This window comes from Pristiophorus japonicus, chromosome 3 (genome assembly GCF_044704955.1).
Source record: "Pristiophorus japonicus isolate sPriJap1 chromosome 3, sPriJap1.hap1, whole genome shotgun sequence".
NCBI lineage: Eukaryota > Metazoa > Chordata > Chondrichthyes > Pristiophoridae > Pristiophorus > Pristiophorus japonicus.
Window position 1 is genome coordinate 9030373 of NC_091979.1, and position 21610 is coordinate 9051982.

The following is a 21610-nucleotide window of genomic DNA, read 5'->3' on the forward strand; positions in this document are numbered from 1 at the left end:
AGAGCGAGAGAGAGAGAGAGAGAGAGAGAGTACCGCCCCTACACCCAGAGCGAGAGAGAGAGAACCGCCCCTACACCGAGAGAGACAGAGAGAGAGAGAGAGAGAGTACAGCCCCTACACCCAGAGAGAGAGAGAGAGAGAGAGAACAGCCCCTACACCCAGAGAGAGAGAGAGTGTGTACAGCCCCTACACCCAGAGAGAGAAAGAGAGAGAGAGAGTACCGCCCCTACACCTAGAGCGAGAGAGAACCGCCCCTACACCTAGAGCGGGAGAGAGAGAGAGAGAGAGAGAGTACAGCCCCTACACCCAGAGAGAGAGAGAGAGAGAGAGTACAGCCCCTACACCCAGAGAGAGAGAGAGAGAGAGAGAGAGAGAACAGCCCCTACACCCAGAGAGAGAGAGAGAGAGAGAGTGTGTACAGCCCCTACACCCAGAGAGAGAGAGAGAGAGAGAGAGAGTACAGCCCCTACACCCAGAGAGAGAGAGTACCGCCCCTACAACTAGCGAGAGAGAGTACAGCCCCTACACCCAGATAGAGAGAGGGAGAGAGAGGGAGAGAGAGAGAGAGAGTGTGTACAGCCCCTACACCCAGAGAGAGAAAGAGAGAGAGAGAGTACCGCCCCTACACCTAGAGCGAGAAAGAGAACCGCCCCTACACCTAGAGCGAGAGAGAGAGAGAGAGAGAGTACAGCCCCTACTCCCAGAGAGAGAGAGAGAGAGAGAGAGAGAGAGAGAACAGCCCCGACACCCAGAGAGAGAGAGAGAGGGGGGGGGAGAGAGAACAGTTTTGGTATCTAAAGCCTATGTCACTGTTGTTTCGGATGTTGATCCATGTGCTCTTATTAATGGATCGAACACCGTCTCCAGTGCGCCAGCGCAGCCTTCCGCCGCCTGAAGAAAAGTGTGTTTGAAGACCAGGCCCTCAAAACTGTCACCAAGCTCATGGTCTACAAGGCCGTAGTAATACCCGCCCTCCTGTATGGCTCAGAGACACCTCAAGTCGCTGGAGAAATACCACCAGCGATATCTCCGCAAGATCCTGCAAATCCCCTGGGAGGACAGATGCACCAACGTTAGCGTCCTCGACCAGGCCAACATCCCCAGCATCGAAGCACTGACCACACTCGATCAGCTCCGCTGGGCAGGCCACATTGTCTGCATGCCAGACACGAGACTCCCAAAGCAAGCGCTCTACTTGGAACTTCTATACGGCAAACGAGCCAAAGATGGGCCGAGGAAACGTTACAAGGACACCCTCAAAGTCTCCCTGATAAAGTGCAACATCCCCACTGACACCTGGGAGTCCCTGGCCAAAGACCTCCCTAAGTGGAGGAAGTGCATCCGGGAGGGCACTGAGCACCTCGAGTCTCGTCGCCGAGAGCGTGCAGAAACCAAGCGCAGGCAGCGGAAGGAGTGTGCGGCAAACCAGTCCCACCCTCCCCTTCCCTCAACCACTGTCTGTCCCACCTGTGACAGGGACTGTGGTTCTCGTATTGGACTGTTCAGCCACCTAAGGACTCATTCTAAGAGTGGAAGCAAGTCTTCCTCGATTGCGAGGGACTGCCTACGATGATGATAAGATGGAATGGTGAGTTTCCCACGGCAATGATGTCAATGCTCCAACAACCCTCTGTGTGAAGATATTCCTCCAAACTCCAACTTCACTACCGAAAATTTTAAATTGAGAGATTTACAATGTGATCCCACCACCAATCGCACCTGCCCCTCCCCTCCCAGACTTCCGAAGGGACCGCTCCCTCCGAGACACCCTGGTCCATTCCGCAGTCACCCCCAGCACCCCCTCCCCTCCCCACGGCACCTTCCCGTGCAAGCACAGGAGATGCAACACCTGCCTTTTACCCCCTCCCTTCCCACTGTCCAGGGCCCCAAATACTCCTTCCAGGGGCAACAGCGATTTACTTGTACTTCTTTCAATTTAGTGTCTTCATCATCATCATAGGCAGGCCCTCGTATCGAGGATGACTTGCTTCCACGCCAAAAAGGGATGAGTTCACAGGTGTTTCAATGAAGGACCTAATATTCCAGATCCCAAACTACATCCTGAAGGGTGGAAGATGCCTGTGCGTGGATTTTTTTAACGTGGGGTGACCGTTGCACACCAGCCACCACACGGGCTTGACAGAGCCAGGTCTTGGTCCAGTGGCCAGGGTTAACCAGGACGACTGGAGACCAGCTCTGCTGCACAGACTTAGCGAGCACACATATCGCACAGTGTGGGCTGGGCCCGTGCTGCCCCTGGCCCCCGATCACATCCCTCCCCAGTCTCTCGCCGCTCCTTCGCCCCGACCTCGCCGCTCCTGCTGTACCTGCCCACGCTCCAATCACCAACCTGGACCTTGATGACGTCACTCTTCGCTGCCGTCGCTGTACCCTGGAGTAGAACGCCTCCACGCTGCTCGCCGCCCCTTTTATGGCCCCGACCTGCCGCTGGTGTTCTCACGCAGATCGGGACCTCCACGCTATGCCATGCTATACTCAACCAGACGCTTGATGTATAGTAGTGCTGTACTGCTTCCACTGGAAATAGCCCACTTTGAAAAGTTCATCACTGAAGATGGCAACTTTAATGTCATGCTCAACTTTCTTGTTCATATCAGTGACTTAGTTTAACCTGTTCTGCACTTGACAAGCTGCGTACCGCACATTATTATTGAGACTTTAAAGGCCAAGCTTCAAGAAAAGAAGAAATATGTGCAGTACGCAGCGTGTCGCGTGCAGAACAGGTTAAACTAAATCACTGATACGAAGAAGAAAGTTGAGCATGACATTAAAGCTGCCATCTTCACTCTCATTAACGAGATCAACAAGAAGGGCAAGAATCTATTGCAGCAGCTGGAGAATGTAACAACGGAGAGACAGATAAAATTACTGCAGCAGCAAACAGGATGTTACCAGTCTTGCCAGACAGGTGGAGCAATTTACTATACTGTATTCACTGCTCACAATGTGGTCTCCTCTACATTGGGGAGACCGAGCGCAGATTGGGTGACCGCTTTGCGGAGCACCTCCGTTCAGTCCGTAAGTGTGACCCCGAGCTTCCGGTCGCCTGTAACTTTAATTCCCCGCTCCACTCCCACTCTGACCTCTCCGTCCTCGGTCTCCTGCACCGTTCCAACGAAGCTCAACGCAAGCTCGAGGAACAGCACCTCATCTTTTGTTTAGGCCCTTTACAGCCTTCTGGACTCAACATCCAGTTCAACAATTTCAGGGCGTAATCTTTGGCTCCCTTTCCCAGTCGCCGCCCCCTCCACCCCGCCTCCCCCCCCACCCCCGCCTCCCCCCCCGCCCCCCTGCCGGCCCCCCCACCCCCCGCCTCCCCCCCCCGCCCGAGCCCGTTTCTTGTTCTCTCCTTGTCTCTAATGGCAGTTGGTCATTATCCCGCCATTCACACCCTATCTTATAAGAACATAACATAAGAATTAGGAACAGGAGTAGGCCATCTAGCCCCTCGAGCCTGCTCCGCCATTCAATAAGATCATGGCTGATCTGGCCGTGGACTCAGCTCCACTTACCTGCCCTCTCCCCGTAACCCTTAATTCCCTTATTGGTTAAAAATCTATCTATCTATTTTTCTAACTGCTGGCATTACCATTTGAATTTGGGCCATCGTCCCTTTTGTCTCTCAAATCTCTCCTGGCTTCCACCCTATCACAGACCTTCCCTTTTGTTCTTTCTTCCCCTCCCCCTTTCAGTGCGTGTTAAGTCTGTTCTTTCCGAACACACTCCAGTTCTGACGAAGAGTTCTGACAAGTAGGTTGGGTATCTACTCACTGGAGTTCAGAAGAATGAGAAGTGAGCTTATCGAAACGTATAAGATTATGAGGGGGCTTGACAAGGTGGATGCAGAGAGGATGTTTCCACTGATGGGGGAGACTAGAACTAGGGGGCATAATCTTAGAATAAGGGGCTGCCCATTTAAAACTGAGATGAGGAGGAATTTCTTCTCTCAGAGGGTTGTAAATCTGTGGAATTCGCTGCTTCAGAGAGCTGTGGAAGCTGGGACATTGAATAAATTTAAGACAGAGATAGACAGTTTCTTAACCGATAAGGGAGTGGGGGGTTATGGGGAGCAGGCGGGGAAGTGGAGCTGAGTCCATGATCAGATCAGCCATGATCGTATTAAAATGGTGGAGCAGGCTCGAGGGGCCGTATGGCCTACTCCTGTTCCTATTTCTTATGTTATCGACCTGAAACGTTAACTCAACTTTCTCTCCATAGATGCTGCCTGACCTGCTGAGATTTCCAGCATTTTTTATTACAACTCGTATTTATTATAGCACCTTTAACGTAGTAAAACGTGCCAAGACGCTTCACAGAAGTTTTATATGGCAAAAAACCCAGAGAGTTACATTAGGAGAAATTAGGGCAGATGACCAAAAACTTGGTCAAAGAGGGAGGTTTAAAGAAGCGACTTAGAGGAAAGAGGCAGAGAGATTTAGGGAGGGAATTCCAGAACTTAGGGTTTCAGCAACAGAAGGCACGGCCACCGATGGTGGAGCGATTACAATCAAGGATGCTCAGGAGGGCAGAGTTAGAGGAGCGCAGACATCTCGGGGGTGGTGGGGCTGGAGGAGATTACAGAGTCAGCGAGCACAGGGGGTGATGGGTGAGCGGGACCTGCTGCGAGTTAGGACACGGGTCAGCGAGCACAGGGGGTGATGGGTGAGCAGAACTTGGTGTGAGTTAGGACACGGGGCAGCGAGCACAGGGGGTGATGGGTGAGCAGGACTCGGTGCGAGTTAGGACACGGGTCAGCGAGTACAGGGGGTGATGGGGTGAGCGGGACTCGGTGCGAGTTAGGACACAGGTTAGCGAGCACAGGGGGTGATAGGTGAGCGGGACTCGGTGCGAGTTAGGACACAGGGCACAGGGGGTGATGGGTGAGCGGGACTCGGTGCGAGTTAGGACACGGGGCACGGGGGGTGATGGGTGAGCAGACCTTGGTGCGAGTTAGGACACGGGGCACAGGGGGTGATGGGTGAGTGGAACTCGGTGCGAGTTAGGACACGGGGCACAGGGGGTGATGGGTGAGCGGGACTCGGTGCGAGTTAGGACACGGGGCACGGGGGGTGATGGGTGAGCAGAACTTGGTGTGAGTTAGGACACGGGGCAGCGAGCACAGGGGGTGATGGGTGAGCGGGACCTGGTGCGAGTTAGGACACGGGTCAGCGAGCACAGGGGGTGATGGGGTGAGCGGGACTCGGTGCGAGTTAGGACACAGGTTAGCGAGCACAGGGGGTAATGGGTGAGTGGGACTCGGTGCGAGTTTGGACACGGGGCACAGGGGGTGATGGGTGAGTGGGACTCGGTGCGAGTTAGGACACGGGGCAGCGAGCACAGGGGGTGATGGGTGAGTGGGACTCGGTGCGAGTTAGGACACGGGCAGCCGAGTTTTCGATCACCTTGAGTTTACGTAAGGTAGAATGTGGGAGGCCAGCCAGGAGTGCATTGAAATAGTCAAGTCTGGAGGTAACAAAGGCACGGATGATGGTTTTAGCAGCGGATGAGCTGAGGCAAGGGCGGAGATGGGCGACGGTACAGAGGCGGTTTAAATTATGCAGCGGATTTGTGGCCGATTATTATTGTTTCTATAGCATCTTTCATGACCTCAGGATGTCTCAAAGCGCATTACAATCAATGAAGTACCTGTTTAAAGTGTCGTCAGTGTTGTAAGGGAATGATCTGATCCACGTTTGCATGATAGTAAGGGGAAGTGACAGGGGAGATACAAAAACCCTTTGCGCTGGTTGGGGAGTCGAGGACCAGGGGCACAGTCTAAAAACAAAGATGATAGAAGTTTAAGAACATAAGAAATAGGAGCCTGCTCTGCCATTTAATAAGAGCATGGCTGATCTTCGACCTGAACTCCACTTTCCCGCCTGACTCTCTTGGCAAATGGCAGCTGAAGCTCAGTCAATTGTAATTTTAAATCGGAGATTGATAGATTTTTGTTAATCAAAGTTATTAAGGGATATGGGGCAAAGGCGGGGTATATGGAGTTAGGTCCCAAATCAGCCATGATCTCCTTGAATGGGAAACAGGCTCAAAGTAGTTTACCATCCTCATTTTTTGCCAAACCATCTATATGTGTGTGTTTAGACAGGTGTTGCCCGATCGATTCCTCTGCAAGTACATGAAGTAGATTAAAGCCCAGCTGTGCTGCTCACCATCTCTCTCTCCGTCTCTCTCAGACCCCGAGCCTTCTCTCTCAGTTCTCAGCTTCTGCTTCCAAACTCTCCTCTGTGGGCTGTGGATCATCGCGATGTCAGTGTCCCTGGCTAGAAGGCAGAGAACAGAGAACTTCATTGCAGTGATTCACCCGCGGCTACATCGGGATAAGATAGGGAGGGTCACACTGCCCCCCCCGCTCCCAGAGTCACACCCCCGAGCCCCCCGGGGTGGGGACCGCTCCCCGGGGTTACACCGCCCCCCCCCCCCCCTCCCAGGGTCATACCGAGCCCCCCCCCCCCCCCGGGGTGGGGACCGCTCCCCGGGGTTACACCGCCCCCCCCCCCCCTCCCAGGGTCATACCGAGCCCCCCCCCCCCCCCGGGGTGGGGACCGCTCCCCGGGGTTACACCGCCCCCCCCCCCCCCCTCCCAGGGTCATACCGAGCCCCCCGGGGTGGGGACCGCACCCCGGGGTTACACCGCCCCCCCCCGCTCCCCAAGGGTCACACCGAACCCCCCCCCCCGGGTTACACCGGCCCCCCCCCCGCTCCCCAAGGGTCACACCGAACCCCCCCCCCCCGGGTTACACCGCCCCCCCCCCCTCCCAGGGTCATACCGAGCCCCCCCCCCCCCCCGGGGTGGGACCGTTCCCAGGGTTACACCGGCCCCCCCCAGAGTCACACCCCCGAGCCCCCCGGGGTGGGGACCGCACCCCGGGATTACACCGCCCCCCCCCCGCTCCCCAAGGGTCACACCGAACCCCCCCCCCCCCCCCCGGGTTACACCGGCCCCCCCACCCCGAGGTGCGACCGTTCCCAGGGTTACACCGCCCCCTTCCCCACCCCCCGGGGTTACACCGCCCCCCCCCCCCCCCGGGTGGGACCGTTCCCAGGGTCACACCAAGCCCCCCCCGGGGTGGGACTGTTCCCAGGGTCACACCAAGCCCCCCCCGGGGTGGGACCGTTCCCAGGGTCACACCAAGCCCCCCCCCCCCCCCCGGGTGGGACCGTTCCCAGGGTCACACCAAGCCCCCCCCGGGGTGGGACTGTTCCCAGGGTCACACCAAGCCCCCCCCGGGGTGGGACTGTTCCCAGGGTCACACCAAGCCCCCCCCGGGGTGGGACTGTTCCCAGGGTCACACCAAGCCCCCCCCGGGGTGGGACTGTTCCCAGGGTCACACCAAGCCCCCCCCCGGGTGGGACCGTTCCCAGGGTCACACCAAGCCCCCCCCGGGGTGGGACTGTTCCCAGGGTTACACCGCCCCTCTCCCCACCCCCCGGGGTCACACCGAGCCCCCCCCGGGGTGGGACCATTCCCAGGGTGACACCTGGCTCCCACCCCCCAGGGTCACACCAAGCCCCCCCATCCCAAGGTGGGACCGTTCCCAGGGTCACACCACCCCCCTCCCCACCCCCCGGGGTTACACCGCCCCCCCCCCCCCTCCCGGGGTGGGACCGTTCCCAGGGTCACACCAAGCCCCCCCCGGGGTGGGACCGTTCCCAGGGTGACATCGCCCCCCCCCCCCCGGGGTGGGACTGTTCCCAGGGTTACACCGCCCCTCGCCCCACCGCCCGGGGTCACACCGAGCCCCCTCCCGGGGTGGGACCGTTCCCAGGGTTACACCGGGCTCCCCGATGCGCGCGGTTACACCGGACTCACCGTAGATCTCCATGCTGGACAGGGCTGCATGGACCCGTTTCACTTCCTTGAAGGTGGCTCTCCGGGTGGGGAAGGGGATGGTCCTCAGGCGGGCGTCGCTCGGGCTCAGCGGAGGGTCCTTGCCGCTGAAGAAGATGCTCCTGTTGTAGCTGGGGGCGCGCAGGAAGATGGCAGTGGCCACTCGCAGGGACTCGGACCAATTCGCCAACAAATCCTCAACATCCTGCAACCAGACACCCACAGCCCAGCTCACAAAACGGCTAAAACAAACCAGTGGGTCATAATAAAACTAACTGGGTATAATCGACGCAAGGACACGCATCATCAAACCTTACAGCACAGGGGGAGGCCACTGGGCCCATCGAGCCCGTGCTGTACCGGCTCTGTGACAGAGCGATCCAATCAGTCCCACTCCCCCCACCTTTCCCCCACAGCCCGGCACATTTCCCCTTCCAGTACTGATCCAATTCCCGTTTGAAAGTCACGATTGAATCTGCTCCCACCGCCCTTTCAGGCAGCGCGTTCCCGATCACAACAACTCGCTGCGTAAACACATTCTCCTCTCACCTGTTGCTTTTTTGACAATCACCTTAAATTGCCATCGTCTGGATACCGACCCGTCTGTCAAAGCAAATAGCTGCTCCTTATTTACTCCAGCAAAACACCACATATTTGTGAACACCTCGATCCGATTTCCTTTTACCCGTCCCTGCTCGAAGGAGAACAATCACAAATTCTCCAGACTCTCTGTATATCCCCGGGATCATTCTAGTAAATCCCTCTGCGCCCTCTCCAAGGCCTTCACATCCTTCCTAAAGTGCGGGGCCCAGAATTGGACACAATACTCCAGCTGGGGCCTAACCAGGGGTTTATACAGATTTAGAATAACTTCCTTGCTTTTGTATTCCCTGCCCCTATTAATAAAGCCAAGAATTCCGTATGATTATTTAAAAGCATTCTCAACATGTCCTGCCACATTCAAAGATTTGTGTACGTACACCACCTGGACTCTCTGGTCCTGCACCCCTATTAAAATTGTTCCATTAATTTATACTGTCTCTCCTCATTCTTCCCACCAAAATGGATCAGGGGCACAAAACGTCAGACGTATCTCAGTGGGTAGTACACTCACTTCTGAATCATAAGTTTGTGGATCGAAGCATCACTCGAGAGACTTGAGGGGCAGTACCGAGGGAGCGCCACACTGTCAGAGGGGCAGTACTGAGGGAGCCCCGTACTGTCGGAGGGGCAGTACTGAGGGAGCGCCGCACTGTCGGAGGGGCAGTACTGAGGGAGCGCCGCACTGTCGGAGGGGCAGTACTGAGGGAGCCCCGTACTGTCGGAGGGGCAGTACTGAGGGAACGCTGCACTGTCGGAGGGGCAGTACTGAGGGAGCCCCGCACTGTCGGAGGGGCAGTACTGAGGGAACGCTGCACTGTCGGAGAGGCAGTACTGAGGGAGCGCCGCACTGTCAGAGGGGCAGTACTGAGGGAGCCCCGCTCTGTCGGAGGGGCATTACTGAGGGAGCGCCGCACTGTCGGAGGGGCAGTACTGAGGGAGCCCCGCACTGTCGGAGGGGCAGTACTGAGGCAACGCTGCACTGTTAAAGGGGCAACACTGAGGGAGCACCGCACTGTCAGAGCACCGCACTGTCGGAGGGGCAGTACTGAGGGAGTGCTGCACTGTCATGGAGGCAATACTGAGGGAGTGCTGCACTGTCATGGGGACAGTACTGAGGGAGTGCTGCACTGTCATGGGGACAGTATTGAGGGAGTGCTGCACTGTCATGGGGACAGTACTGAGGGAGTGCTGCACTGTTGGAGGGGCTGTCTTTCAGAAAAGGCGTTAAACCGAGGCACATGTGCCCTCATAGGTGGATGCACAAGATTCCAAACCTACGATTGGAAAAGCCAACGGGAGATTTCATCAGTCTCCTCGTCAATTTATACACCAAACATCTAAAACACAGATTATCTGGTCATTTACCCAATTGCTGTTTGTGGGAGCTTGCTGTGTGTAAATTGGCTGCTGCGTTTCTCACATTACAACAGCGACTACAGTTCAATAGTACTTCATTGGCTGTGAAGCATTTGGACCTCCTGAGATGGCAAAACGCGCTGTAAAATGCAGGTGTATATTGCAGCGTGCAGTCCAGTGTAAGCTGGGATGAGCTGTTACGCGCGGCCTGTGCAGTCTAGATGGCAGTGTGTGTGTACCGCCAGTATCCCAAGTCTGAGCCTGCCAATGGGCCGAGGGAGATTACAAAGCTGTCACCTTCACAAGAGCTGCTTCGTTGTAACGTCTGAGCGAGGCTCCGGCAGATCTGGGCGCCCGGCTTCGATTCTGGCCGTCCCGCGCTCCCTGTGCGACCCCTCGCTTCGCACGCACTGTGTAGCGGTGAAACGTCTTGTGCTGGAGAGGTTCACTCCTGAGGGAAGGATCAGTGACACAGAGTATAAAACGGAACGCAATGTGTACCCCAACACTGTCCAAACACTCCCCCGGCACTGTCCCGTCAAACACTCCCCCTGCACTGTCCCGTCAAACACTCCCCCTGCACTGTCCCATCAAACACTCCCAGGGCAGGTACAGCACAGGTTAGATACAGAGTAAATCTCTCTCTACACTGTCCCGTCAAACACTCCCCCTACACTGACCCGTCAAACACTCCCCCTGCACTGTCCCGTCAAACACTCCCCCGGCACTGTCCCGTCAAACACTCCCCCTGCACTGTCCCGTCAAACACTCCCCCTGCACTGTCCCGTCAAACACTCCCAGGGCAGGTACAGCACAGGTTAGATACAGAGTAAATCTCTCTCTACACTGTCCCGTCAAACACTCCCCCTACACTGACCCGTCAAACACGCCCCCTACACTGTCCCGTCAAACACTCCCCCTACACTGACCAGTCAAACACTCTCCCTACACTGTCCCGTCAAACACTCCCCCTACACTGACCCGTCAAACACTCCCCCTACACTGACCCGTCAAACACTCCCCCTACACTGTCCCGTCAAACACTCCCCCTACACTGTCCCGTCAAACACTCCCCCTACACTGTCCCGTCAAACACTCTCCCTACACTGTCCCGTCAAACACTCCCCCTACACTGTCCCGTCAAACACTCCCCCTACACTGTCCCGTCAAACACTCTCCCTACACTGTCCCGTCAAACAATCTCCCTACACTGTCCCGTCAAACACTCTCCCTACACTGTCCCGTCAAACACTCCCCCTACGCTGTCCCGTCAAACACTCCCCCTACACTGTCCCGTCAAACACTCTCCCTACACTGTCCCGTCAAACACTCTCCCTACACTGTCCCGTCAAACACTCTCCCTACACTGACCCGTCAAACAATCTCCCTACACTGTCCCGTCAAACACTCCCCCTACACTGTCCCGTCAAACACTCTCCCTACACTGTCCCATCAAACACTCTCCCTACACTGTCCCGTCAAACACTCCCCCTACACTGACCCGTCAAACACTCTCCCTACACTGTCCCGTCAAACACTCCCCCTACACTGACCCGTCAAACACTCCCCCCTACACTGTCCCGTCAAACACTCCCACTACACTGTCCCATCAAACACTCCCAGGGCAGGTACAGGGGGTTAGATACAGAGTAAAGCTCCCGCTACACTGTCCCATCAAACACTCCCAGGGCAGGTACAGGAGGTTAGATACAGAGCAAAGCTCACTCTGCACTGTCCCATCAAACACTCCCAGGGCAGGTACAGGAGGTTAGATACAGAGCAAAGCTCACTCTACACTGTCCCATCAAACACTCCCAGGGCAGGTACAGGAGGTTAGATACAGAGCAAAGCTCCCTCTACACTGTCCCATCAAACACTCCCAGGGCAGGTACAGGAGGTTAGATACAGAGTAAAGCTCCCTCTACACTGTCCCATCAAACACTCCCAGGGCAGGTACAGCACGGGTTAGATACAGAGTAAAGCTCCCTCAACAGTGTCCCATTAAACACTCCCAGGGCAGGTACAGCACGGGGTTAGATACAGAGTAAAGCTCCCTCTACACTGTCCCATCAAACACTCCCAGGGCAGGTACAGGGGGTTAGATATAGAGTAAAGCTCCCTCTACACTGTCCCATCAAACACTCCCAGGGCAGGTACAGGGGGTTAGATACAGAGTAAAGCTCCCTCTACACTGTCCCATCAAACACTCCCAGGGCAGGTACAGGGGGTTAGATACAGAGTAAAGCTCCCTCTACACTGTCCCATCAAACACTCCCAGGGCAGGTACAGTGGGTTAGATACAGAGTAAAGCTCCCTCTACACTGTCCCATCAAACACTCCCAGGGTAGGTACAGTGGGTTAGATACAGAGTAAAGCTCCCTCTACACTGTCCCATCAAACACTCCCAGGGCAGGTACAGCACGGGGTTAGATACAGAGTAAAGCTCCCTCTACACTGTCCCATCAAACACTCCCAGGGCAGGTACAGGGGGTTAGATACAGAGTAAAGCTCCCTCTACACTGTCCCATCAAACACTCCCAGGGCAGGTACAGCACGGGGTTAGATACAGAGTAAAGCTCCCTCTACACTGTCCCATCAAACACTCCCAGGGCAGGTACAGCACGGGGTTAGATACAGAGTAAAGCTCCCTCTACACTATCCCATCAAACACTCCCAGGGCAGGTACAGCACGGGGTTAGATACAGAGTAAAGCTCCCTCTACACTGTCCCATCAAACACTCCCAGGGCAGGTACAGCACGGGATTCCCCGCGGTGGAGAAACCTCCCGAACACAGGCACAGAGCTACATCCCATCAGTGTGGCGGAGTCACAGAGCCACGGTGCAGCATTCCCGAGTGCCTGTTGAGTGGGGCATTTCTCTGGGATTGTGGCCTTTGACAGTTGGCCCGGTTAACAATGGAGTGAAGGGGAGGCCCACCCTCCCCTTGCAGTACGGGTACTTGCCCTCGAAACACTGCACCAGCAAAATGTCCGCCGCCCGTCATCAGAACCACCCAGATGGTTTGTGGGTTGAGGCTGTGCAGTGACCACAGGAGGCTGTCCGTGTCCTCATCCTCATCCTCCCTGGTGTCCTGTGGAAACAGAGGGGCAGATAAATCCCAGTGTCCCCCGATATACCTCGCGCGCCCCGATATATCGCACTGCTCGCATACCCCGATATATCCCGTGTACCCCGATATATCCCACTGCCCGTGTACCCCGATATATCCCGCGTATCCCGATATATCCCACTGCCCGTGTACCCCGATATAGCCCGCGTATCCCGATATAGAAACATAGAAAATAGGTGGAGTAGGCCATTCGGCCCTTCGAGCCTGCACCACCATTCAATAAGATCATAGCTGATCATTCCCTCAGTACCCCTTTCCTGCTTTCTCTCCATACCCCTTGATCCTTTTAGCCGTATGGGCCATATCTAACTCCCTCTTGAATATATCCGATGAACTGGCATCAACAACTCTTTGCGGCAGGGAATTCCACAGCTTAACAACTCTTTGAGTGAAGAAGTTTCTCCTCATCTCAGTCCTAAATGGCTTACTCCTTATCCTTGGACTATGTCCCCAGGTTCTGGACTTTCCCAACATCGGGAACATTCTTCCTGCATCTAACCTGTCCAGTCCCGTCAGAATTTTACATGTTTCTATGAGATCCCCTCTCATCCTTCTAACTCCAGTGAATACAGGCCTAGTCGATCCAGTCTCTCCTCATATGTCAGTCCTGCCATCCCGGGAATCAGTCTGGTGAACCTTCGCTGCACTCCCTTAATAGCAAGAACATCCTTCCTCAGATTCGGAGACCAAAACCGAACACAATATTCCAGGTGAGGCCTCACCAAGGCTCTGTACAACTGCAGTAAGACCTCCCTGCTCCTATACTCAAATCCCCTAGCTATGAAGGCCAACATACCATACATTAGCTACCCTCCAGTCCATAGGAACTGATCCAGAGTCAATAGAATGTTGGAAAATGATCACTAATGCATCCACTATTTCTAGGGCCACTTCCTTAGGTACTCTGGAATGCAGCCTATCAGGCCCTGGGCATTTATCATCCCTCAACCCCATCAATTTCCTGTCTAATAAGGATTTCCTTTAGTTCCTCCTTTTCACTAGACCCTCGAACCCCTAGTATTTCCAGAAGGTTATTTGTGTCTTTCTTAGTGAAGACAGAACCAAAGTATTTGTTCAATTGGTCTGCCATTTCTTTGTTCCCCATTATAAATTCACCTGAATCGAACTGCAAGGGACCTATGTTGGTCTTCACTAATCGTTTTCTCCTCACATATCTATAGAAGCTTTTGCACACAATTTTTATGTTCCCTGGAAGCTTCCTCCCACTCCTAATTAAACCCTTTGTCCTCCTCTGCTGAATTCTAAATTTCTCCCAGTCCTCAGGTTTGCTGCTTTTTCTGGCCAATGTATATGCCTCTTCCTTGGATTTAACACTATCCCTAATTTCCCTTGTTAGCCATGGTTGAGCTACCTTCCCCATTTTATTTTTTACTCAGGGATGTACAATTGTTGAAGTTCATCCATGTAATCTATAAATGTCTGCCATTGCCTATCCAACGTCAATCCTTTAAGTATCATTTGCCAGTCTATTCTAGCCAATTCATGTCTCATACCATCAAAGTTACCTTTCCTTAAGTTCAGGACCTCAGTCACTCTCCATCTTCATAAAGAATTCTACTATATTATTGTCACTCTTCCCCAAGGGGCCTCGCACAACAAGATTGCTAATTAGTCCCTTCTCATTACACATCACCCAGACTAGGATGGCCAGCTCCCTAGTTGGTTCCTCGACATATTGGTCTAGAAAACCGTTCCTAATACACTCCAGGAAATCCTCCTCCACCACATTGCTACCAGTTTGGTTAGCCCAATCTATATGTAGAGTAAAGTCGCCCATGATAACTGCTGTACCTTTATTGCACACATCCCTAATTTCTTGTTTGGTGCTGTCCCCAACCTCACTACTACTGTTTGGTGGTCTGTACACAACTCCCACTAGCGTATTCTGCCCTTTGGTATTCTGCAGCTCCACCCATACAGATTCCACATCCTCCCACCTTATTACGAATACCTCTATTAGGGCTCCCCTTAACCTTCTCTGCTCCAAGGGATGTCCTATGAGGAGAGATTGTGTAGAATGGGCTGATACTCTCTGGAGTTGAGAAGAATGAGAGGTGATCTCTCAGTATAAGATTCTGAGGATGATTGACAGGGTAGATGCAGGGAGAATGTTTCCCCCGGGCTGGAGAGTCTAGAACCAGGGGTCACAGTCTCAGGATAGGGAGTCGGCCATTTAGGACTGAGATGAGGAGAAATTTCTTCATTCAGAGGGTGGTGAATCTTTGGAATTCTCTGCCCCAGAGGGCTATGGAGGTTCAGTCATTGAGTATATTCAAGGCTGAGATCGAGAGATTTTGGATACGAAGGAAATCAAGGGATATGGAGATCGGGCAGGAAAGTGTTGAGATTGAAGATCATCAATGATATTATTGAATGGCGGAGCAGGCTCGAGGGGCCGAATGGCCTACTCCTGCTTCTATTGCTTATGTTCTAAGGAGAACAATCCCAGCTTTTCCAACCTCTCCATATAATTGAACTCCCTCATTCTTGGTAAACCTCCTCTGGACCCTCTCCGGGGCCTGCACATCCTTTCTAAAATGTGATGCCCAGAATGGGACACAATAGCCAGCTGAGCCTAACCAGTGATTTGTAAAGGTTTAGCATGACTTCTGTGTTTTTGTATTCAGTGCCCCTATTTACAAAGCCAAGTATCCCATACTCTTCGGGTGAAACAGCGATTTACTTGTACTTCTCTCAATTTAGTATCATCATAGGCAGTCCCTGGAATCGAGGAAGACTTGCTTCCACTCTAAACATGAGTCCTTAGGTGGCTGAACAGTCCAATACAGGAATTACAGTCTCTGTCACAGGTGGATCAGACAGTGGTTGAGGGAAGGGGTGGGTGGGGAGTCTGGTTTGCCGCACGCTCTTTCCGCTGCCTGCACTTGCTTTCTGCACGCTCTCGGCGATGAGACTCGAGGTGCTCAGCGCCCTCCCGGATGAACTTCCTCCACTTAGGGCAGTCTTTGGCCAGGGACTCCCAGGTGTCGGTGGGATGTTGCATTTTATCAAGGAAGCTTTGAGGGTGTCCTTGAAATTTAGTATATTGCATTTGCTGCTCACGATGTGGTCTCTACATTGGCGAGTTCAACAATTTCAGAGCAGAAAATGGCATATTCCTGCTCCTATTTCTTACGTTCTTATTACAATGGGGACTAAACTTCAAATGGATGAACTTCAACAATTGTAAATCCCTAACTGGCGTAAAAATAAAACGGGGAAGGTAGCTCAACCGTGGAAAACAAGGCAAATTAGGGATAATGTTAAATCCAAGGAAGAGGCATATACATTGGCCAGAAAAAGCAGCAAACCTGAGGACTGGGAGAAATTTATAATTCAGCAGAGGAGGACAAAGGGATTAATTAGGAGAGGGAAAATAGAGTTTGAGAGTAAGCTTGCAGGGAACATAAAAACTGACTGCAAAAACTTCGACAGATACATGAAGAAGAAAAGATTAGTGAAGACAAATGTAGGTCCCTTGCAGTCAGAGTCAGGTGAATTTATAATGGGGAACAAAGAAATGGCAGACCAACTGAACAAATACTTTGGTTCTGTCTTCACTAAGGAAGACACAAATAACCTTCCGGAAATACTAGGGGACCGAGGGTCTAGTGAGAAGGAGGAACTAAAGGAAATCCTTATTAGTCAGCAAATTGTGTTAGGGAAATTGATGGGATTGAAGGTCGATAAATCCCCAGGGCCTGATAGTCTGTATCCCAGAGTACTTAAGGAAGTGGCCCTAGAAATGGTGGATGCATTTGTGGTCATTTTCCAACATTCTATAACTCTGGATTAGTTCCTATGGACTGGAAGGTAGCTAATGTAGCACCACTTTTTAAAAAAGGAGGGAGAGAGAAAACAGGGAATTATAGACCGGTCAGCCTAATATTGGTGGTGGGGAAAATGTTGGAATCAGTTATTAAAGATGTAATAGCAGCGCATTTGGAAAGCAGTGACAGGATCGGTCCAAGTCAGCATAGATTTGTGAAAGGGAAATCATGCTTGACAAATCTTCTAGAATTTTTTGAGGATGTAACTTGTAGAGTGGACAAGGGGGAGCCAGTGGATGTGGTGTATTTAGACTTTCAAAAGGTTTTTGATAAGGTCCCACATAAAAGATTATTGTGCAAAATTAAAGCACATTTTATTGGGGGTAATGTACTGACGTGGACAGAGAACGGGCTGGCAGACAGGAAGCAAAGAGTAGGATTAAATGGGTCCTTTACAGAATGGCAGGCAATGACTAGTGGGGTATTGCAAGGTTCAGTGCTGGGACCCCAGCTATTTACAAGATACATTAATGATTTAGACGAAGGAATTGAATGTAATATCTCCAAGTCTGCAGATGACACTAAGCTGGGTGGCAGTGTGAGCTGTGAGGAGGATGCTAAGAGGCTGCAGGGTGACTTGGACAGGTTAGGTGAGTGGGCAAATACATGGCAGATGCAGTATAATGTCGATAAATGTGAGGTTATCCACTTTGGTGGTAAAAACAGGAAGGTAGATTATTATCCTAATGGTGACAGATTAGTAAAAGGGGAGGTGCAACGAGACCTGGGTGTCATGGTACATCAGTCATTGAAAGTTGGCATGCAGGTACAGCAGGCGGTGAAGAAGGCAAATGGCATGTTGGTCTTCATAGCGAAAGGATTTGAGTATATGAGCAGGGAGGTCTTACTACGGTTGTACAGGGCCTTAGTGAGGCCACACCTTGACTACTGTGTACACTTTTGATCTCCTAATCTGAGGAAGGATATTCTTGCTATTGAGGGAGTGCAGCGAAGGTTCACCAGACTGTTTCCCGGGATGACAGTACTGACATATGAAGAAACACTGGATCGACTAGGCTTGTATTCAATGGCATTTAGAAGAATGAGAGGGGATCTCATAGAAACAGATAAAATTCTGATGGGATTGGACAGGTTAGATGCAGGAAGAATGTTCCCAATGTTGGGGAAGTCCAGAACCAGGGGTCACAGGCTAAGGATAAGGGGTAAGCCATTTAGGACCGAGATGAGGAGAAACTTCTTCAATCAGAGAATTGTGAACCTGTGGAATTCTCTACCACAGAAAGTTGTTGAGGCCAGTTCGTTAGATATATTCAAAAGGGAGTTAGATGTGGCCCTTACGGCTAAAGGGATCAAGGGGTATGGCGAGAAAGCAGGAATTGGGTACTGAGGGAATGATCAGCCATGATCATATTGAATGGTGGTGCAGGCTCGAAGGGCCGAATGGCCTACTCCTGCACCTATTTTCTATGTTTCTACAGGTATGTAAAAAGAGATTAGCAAAAGTAAACGTGGGTCCCTTACAGGCAGAGACAGGAGAAACTATAATTGGGAATAAGGAAATGGCAGAGGCATTAAACATAGACAATAGGAGCAGCAGTAGGCCATTCGGCCCCTCAAGCCTGCACCGCCATTCAATATGATCATGGCTGATCCTCCATCTCAACACCATATTCTTGCTTTCTCCCCATAACCCTTGATGCCTTTTGTGTCTGGAAATCTATCTATCTCCCTCGTAAATATATTCAGTGACTTGGCCTCCGCAGCTTTCTGTGGTAGAGAATTCCACAGGTTCACCACCCTCTGAGTGAAAACATTTCTCCTCATCTCAGCCCGAAATTTCCTACCCCGTATCATGAGACTGTGACCCCTTGTTCTAGACTTCCCAGCCAGGGGAACCATTCTCCCCAGTCAGAATGTTATACGTTTCAATGAAATCCTTTCTCTTCTTCTGAACTCTAGAGAATAACAGGCCTAGTCGACCCAATCTCTCCTCATAGGACAGTGCTGCCATCCCAGGAATCAGTCTGGTGAACCTTCGTTGTACTCCCTTCTATGGCAAGTATATCTTTCCTTAGCTAAGGAGACCAAAACTGCACACAATACTCCAGGTGTGGTCTCACCAATGCCCTGTACAACTGCAGTAAGACATCCTTGCTCCTGTACTCAAATCCTCTTGCAATGAAGACCAACATATCACTCGCTTTCTTAATTGCTTGCTGCACCTGCATGTTTGCTTTCAATGACTGGTGTACAAGGACACCCAGGTCCCTCTGTACATCGACACTTCCCAAGCCATCACCATTTAATACTTTGTTTCTGTCTTTACAGTAGACACAAAAGCATTCCAGAAATAGTGGGGCCCCAAGGTTCTAGTGAAAAGGAAGAACTTAAAGAAATTAGTACAGGTTGGACCTCCCTTATCGGGGACTCCCTTCTCCGGCACCATCCCTCGTCCGGCACCACCCCTCATCCGGCATGATCCCGGTGGCCGGGGGCGCATGCGCAGAACACAGCCGACCTCCACCACAACTTTGGGGCCACTCCGGCACTCGGCCCGCCCCGACTCTCGGACCGCCCCGGGAACCGCCCCGACTCTCGGACCGCCCCGACTCTCGGCCCGCCCCGACTCTCGGACCGCCCTGGGGGCCGCCCCGACTCTCGGACCGCCCTGGGGGCCGCCCCGACTCTCGGACCGCCCTGGGGGCCGCCCCGACTCTCGGACCGCCCCGGGAACCGCCCCGACTCTCGCACCGCCCCGGGGGCCGCCCCGACTCTCGGACCCCCCCGACTCTCGCACTGCCCCGGGGGCCGCCCCGAATCTCGGACCCCCCCGACTCTCGGACCGCCCCGGGGGCCGCCCCGACTCTCGCACCGCCCCGGGGGCCGCCCCGACTCTTGCACCGCCCCGGGGGCCGCCCCGACTCTTGCACCACCCCGACTCTCGGACCCCCCCGACTCTCGCACCGCCCCGGGGGCCGTCCCGACTCTCGCACCGCCCCGGGGGCCGCCCCGACTCTCGCACCGCCCCGGGGGCCGCCCCGACTCTTGCACCGCCCCGGGGGCCGCCCCGACTCTCGCACCGCCCCGGGGGCCGCCCCGACTCTCGGACCCCCCCGACTCTCGGACCGCCCCGGGGGCCGCCCCGACTCTCGCACCGCCCCGGGGGCCGCCCCGACTCTCGGACCCCCCCGACTCTCGCACCGCCCCGGGGGCCGCCCCGAATCTCGGACCCTCCCGACTCTCGGACCGCCCCGGGGGCCGCCCCGACTCTCGCACCGCCCCGGGGGCCGCCCCGACTCTCGGACCCCCCCGACTCTCGGACCGCCCCGGGGGCCGCCACGACTCTTGCACCGCCCCGGGGGCCGCCCCGACTCTTGCACCGCCCCGGGGGCCGCCCCGACTCTCGGACCCCCCCGACTCTCGGACCGCCCCGGGGGCCGCCCCGACTCTCGGACCGCCCTGGGGGCCGCCCCGACTCTTGCACCACCCCGACTCTCGGACCGCCCTGGGGGCCGCCCCGACTCTCGGACCGCCCCGACTCTCGGACCGCCCCGGGAACCGCCCCGACTCTCGGACCGCCCCGACTCTCGGACCGCCCCGGGAACCGCCCCGACTCTCGGACCGCCCCGACTCTCGGACCGCCCCGGGAACCGTCCCGACGCTCGGACCGCCACGACTCTCGGACCGCCCTGGGGGCCGCCACGACTCTCGGACCGCTGAGGGCTGCTCCGACACTTGGCCTGCCCGGGACACTGACCTCCTCGCCTCCCCCCCACCCCTGCAACCTCAAGTCGTCTACCCACCGCTCCCCCTCCTCGGGCCGCCTCCCTTTATCCGGCAAAATCCCTTATCTGGCACAGGCCAGGTCCCAAGGGTGCCAGGTAAGGGAGGTTCAACCTGTATTACTAAAGAAATAATACTGGAGAATTTAATGGGATTAAAAGCCAACAAATCCCCTGCATCTGTTGCCTCACCTCCTCGAATTTTAAAAGTGGTGGCTATACAGAGATAGCGGATGCATTGGTTGTGATCTTCCATAATTCCCAATATTTTTGAACGGTTCCCGCGGATTGGAAGGTAGCTAATGTATTCCCGCTATTTAAGAAAGGAGGGAGAGAGAAAACGGGGAACTACAGATCAGTTAGCCTGACATCAGTCGTCGGGAAAATGCTAGAATCTATTATTAGGGACATGGTAACAGGGTACTTAGAAAATCATAGCCGGGTTGGGCAGAGTCAACAGGGATTTATGAAAGGGAAATCTTGTTTGACAAATCTGTTTATTGAGGTTGTAACTAATAGAATAGATAAGGGGAAACCAATGGATGTGGTGTATTTTGATTTTCAGAAGCCATTCAATAAGGTGCCACACAAGAGATTATTACACAAAATTAGGGCTCATGGTATTGCGGATAATATACTAGCAAGATTGAGGATTGGTTAACAGACAGAAAACAGAGAGTAGGAATAAACGGGTCATTTTCAGGTTGGCAGGTTGTAACTAGTAGGGTACCGCAAGGATTGGTGCTGGGACCCCAGCTATTCACAATCTATATCTCCTGTGACAGTTGGAACTGGTGCTCTCCACTCTCCCGTCCTTATATATATCAGTAATTAACTTTTAGCATTGTTGTTGCCAATTTAAGTGTATCTAAGGGTTAAGTCATGGCAGGAGAGCTCGGACACGTGGTATGCTCCTCCTGTACTATGTGGGAAGTCAGGAACACTTCCGGTGTCCCTGACGACTACGTGTGCGGGAAGTGTGTCCGCCTCCAGCTCCTGACGGACCGCGTTGCGGAGCTGGATTCACTCTGGAGCATGCACGATGCTGAGAATGACGTG

The 21610-nt window shown here is 53.9% G+C and overlaps 1 protein-coding gene across 3 annotated transcripts in view; it reads right to left on the reverse strand.

The window, feature by feature from the left end:
• The window catches only part of ankzf1 (ankyrin repeat and zinc finger peptidyl tRNA hydrolase 1), a 70528-nt gene that overhangs the window by 25638 nt on the left and 23280 nt on the right, over nt 1-21610 (reverse strand). For 2 of the 3 annotated variants that reach the window (XM_070875174.1, XM_070875173.1), the window contains exons 5-8: nt 12791-12918; nt 10124-10277; nt 7850-8072; nt 6189-6299 (exon numbers count right to left, since the gene is read on the reverse strand). In XM_070875174.1, the coding sequence (XP_070731275.1) occupies nt 6189-6299; nt 7850-8072; nt 10124-10277; nt 12791-12918 (616 nt within the window). Of the gene's footprint in view, nt 1-2350; nt 2610-6188; nt 6300-7849; nt 8073-10123; nt 10278-12790; nt 12919-21610 lie in introns of those variants that run through there. The other variant, XM_070875175.1, reaches the window with a different exon arrangement.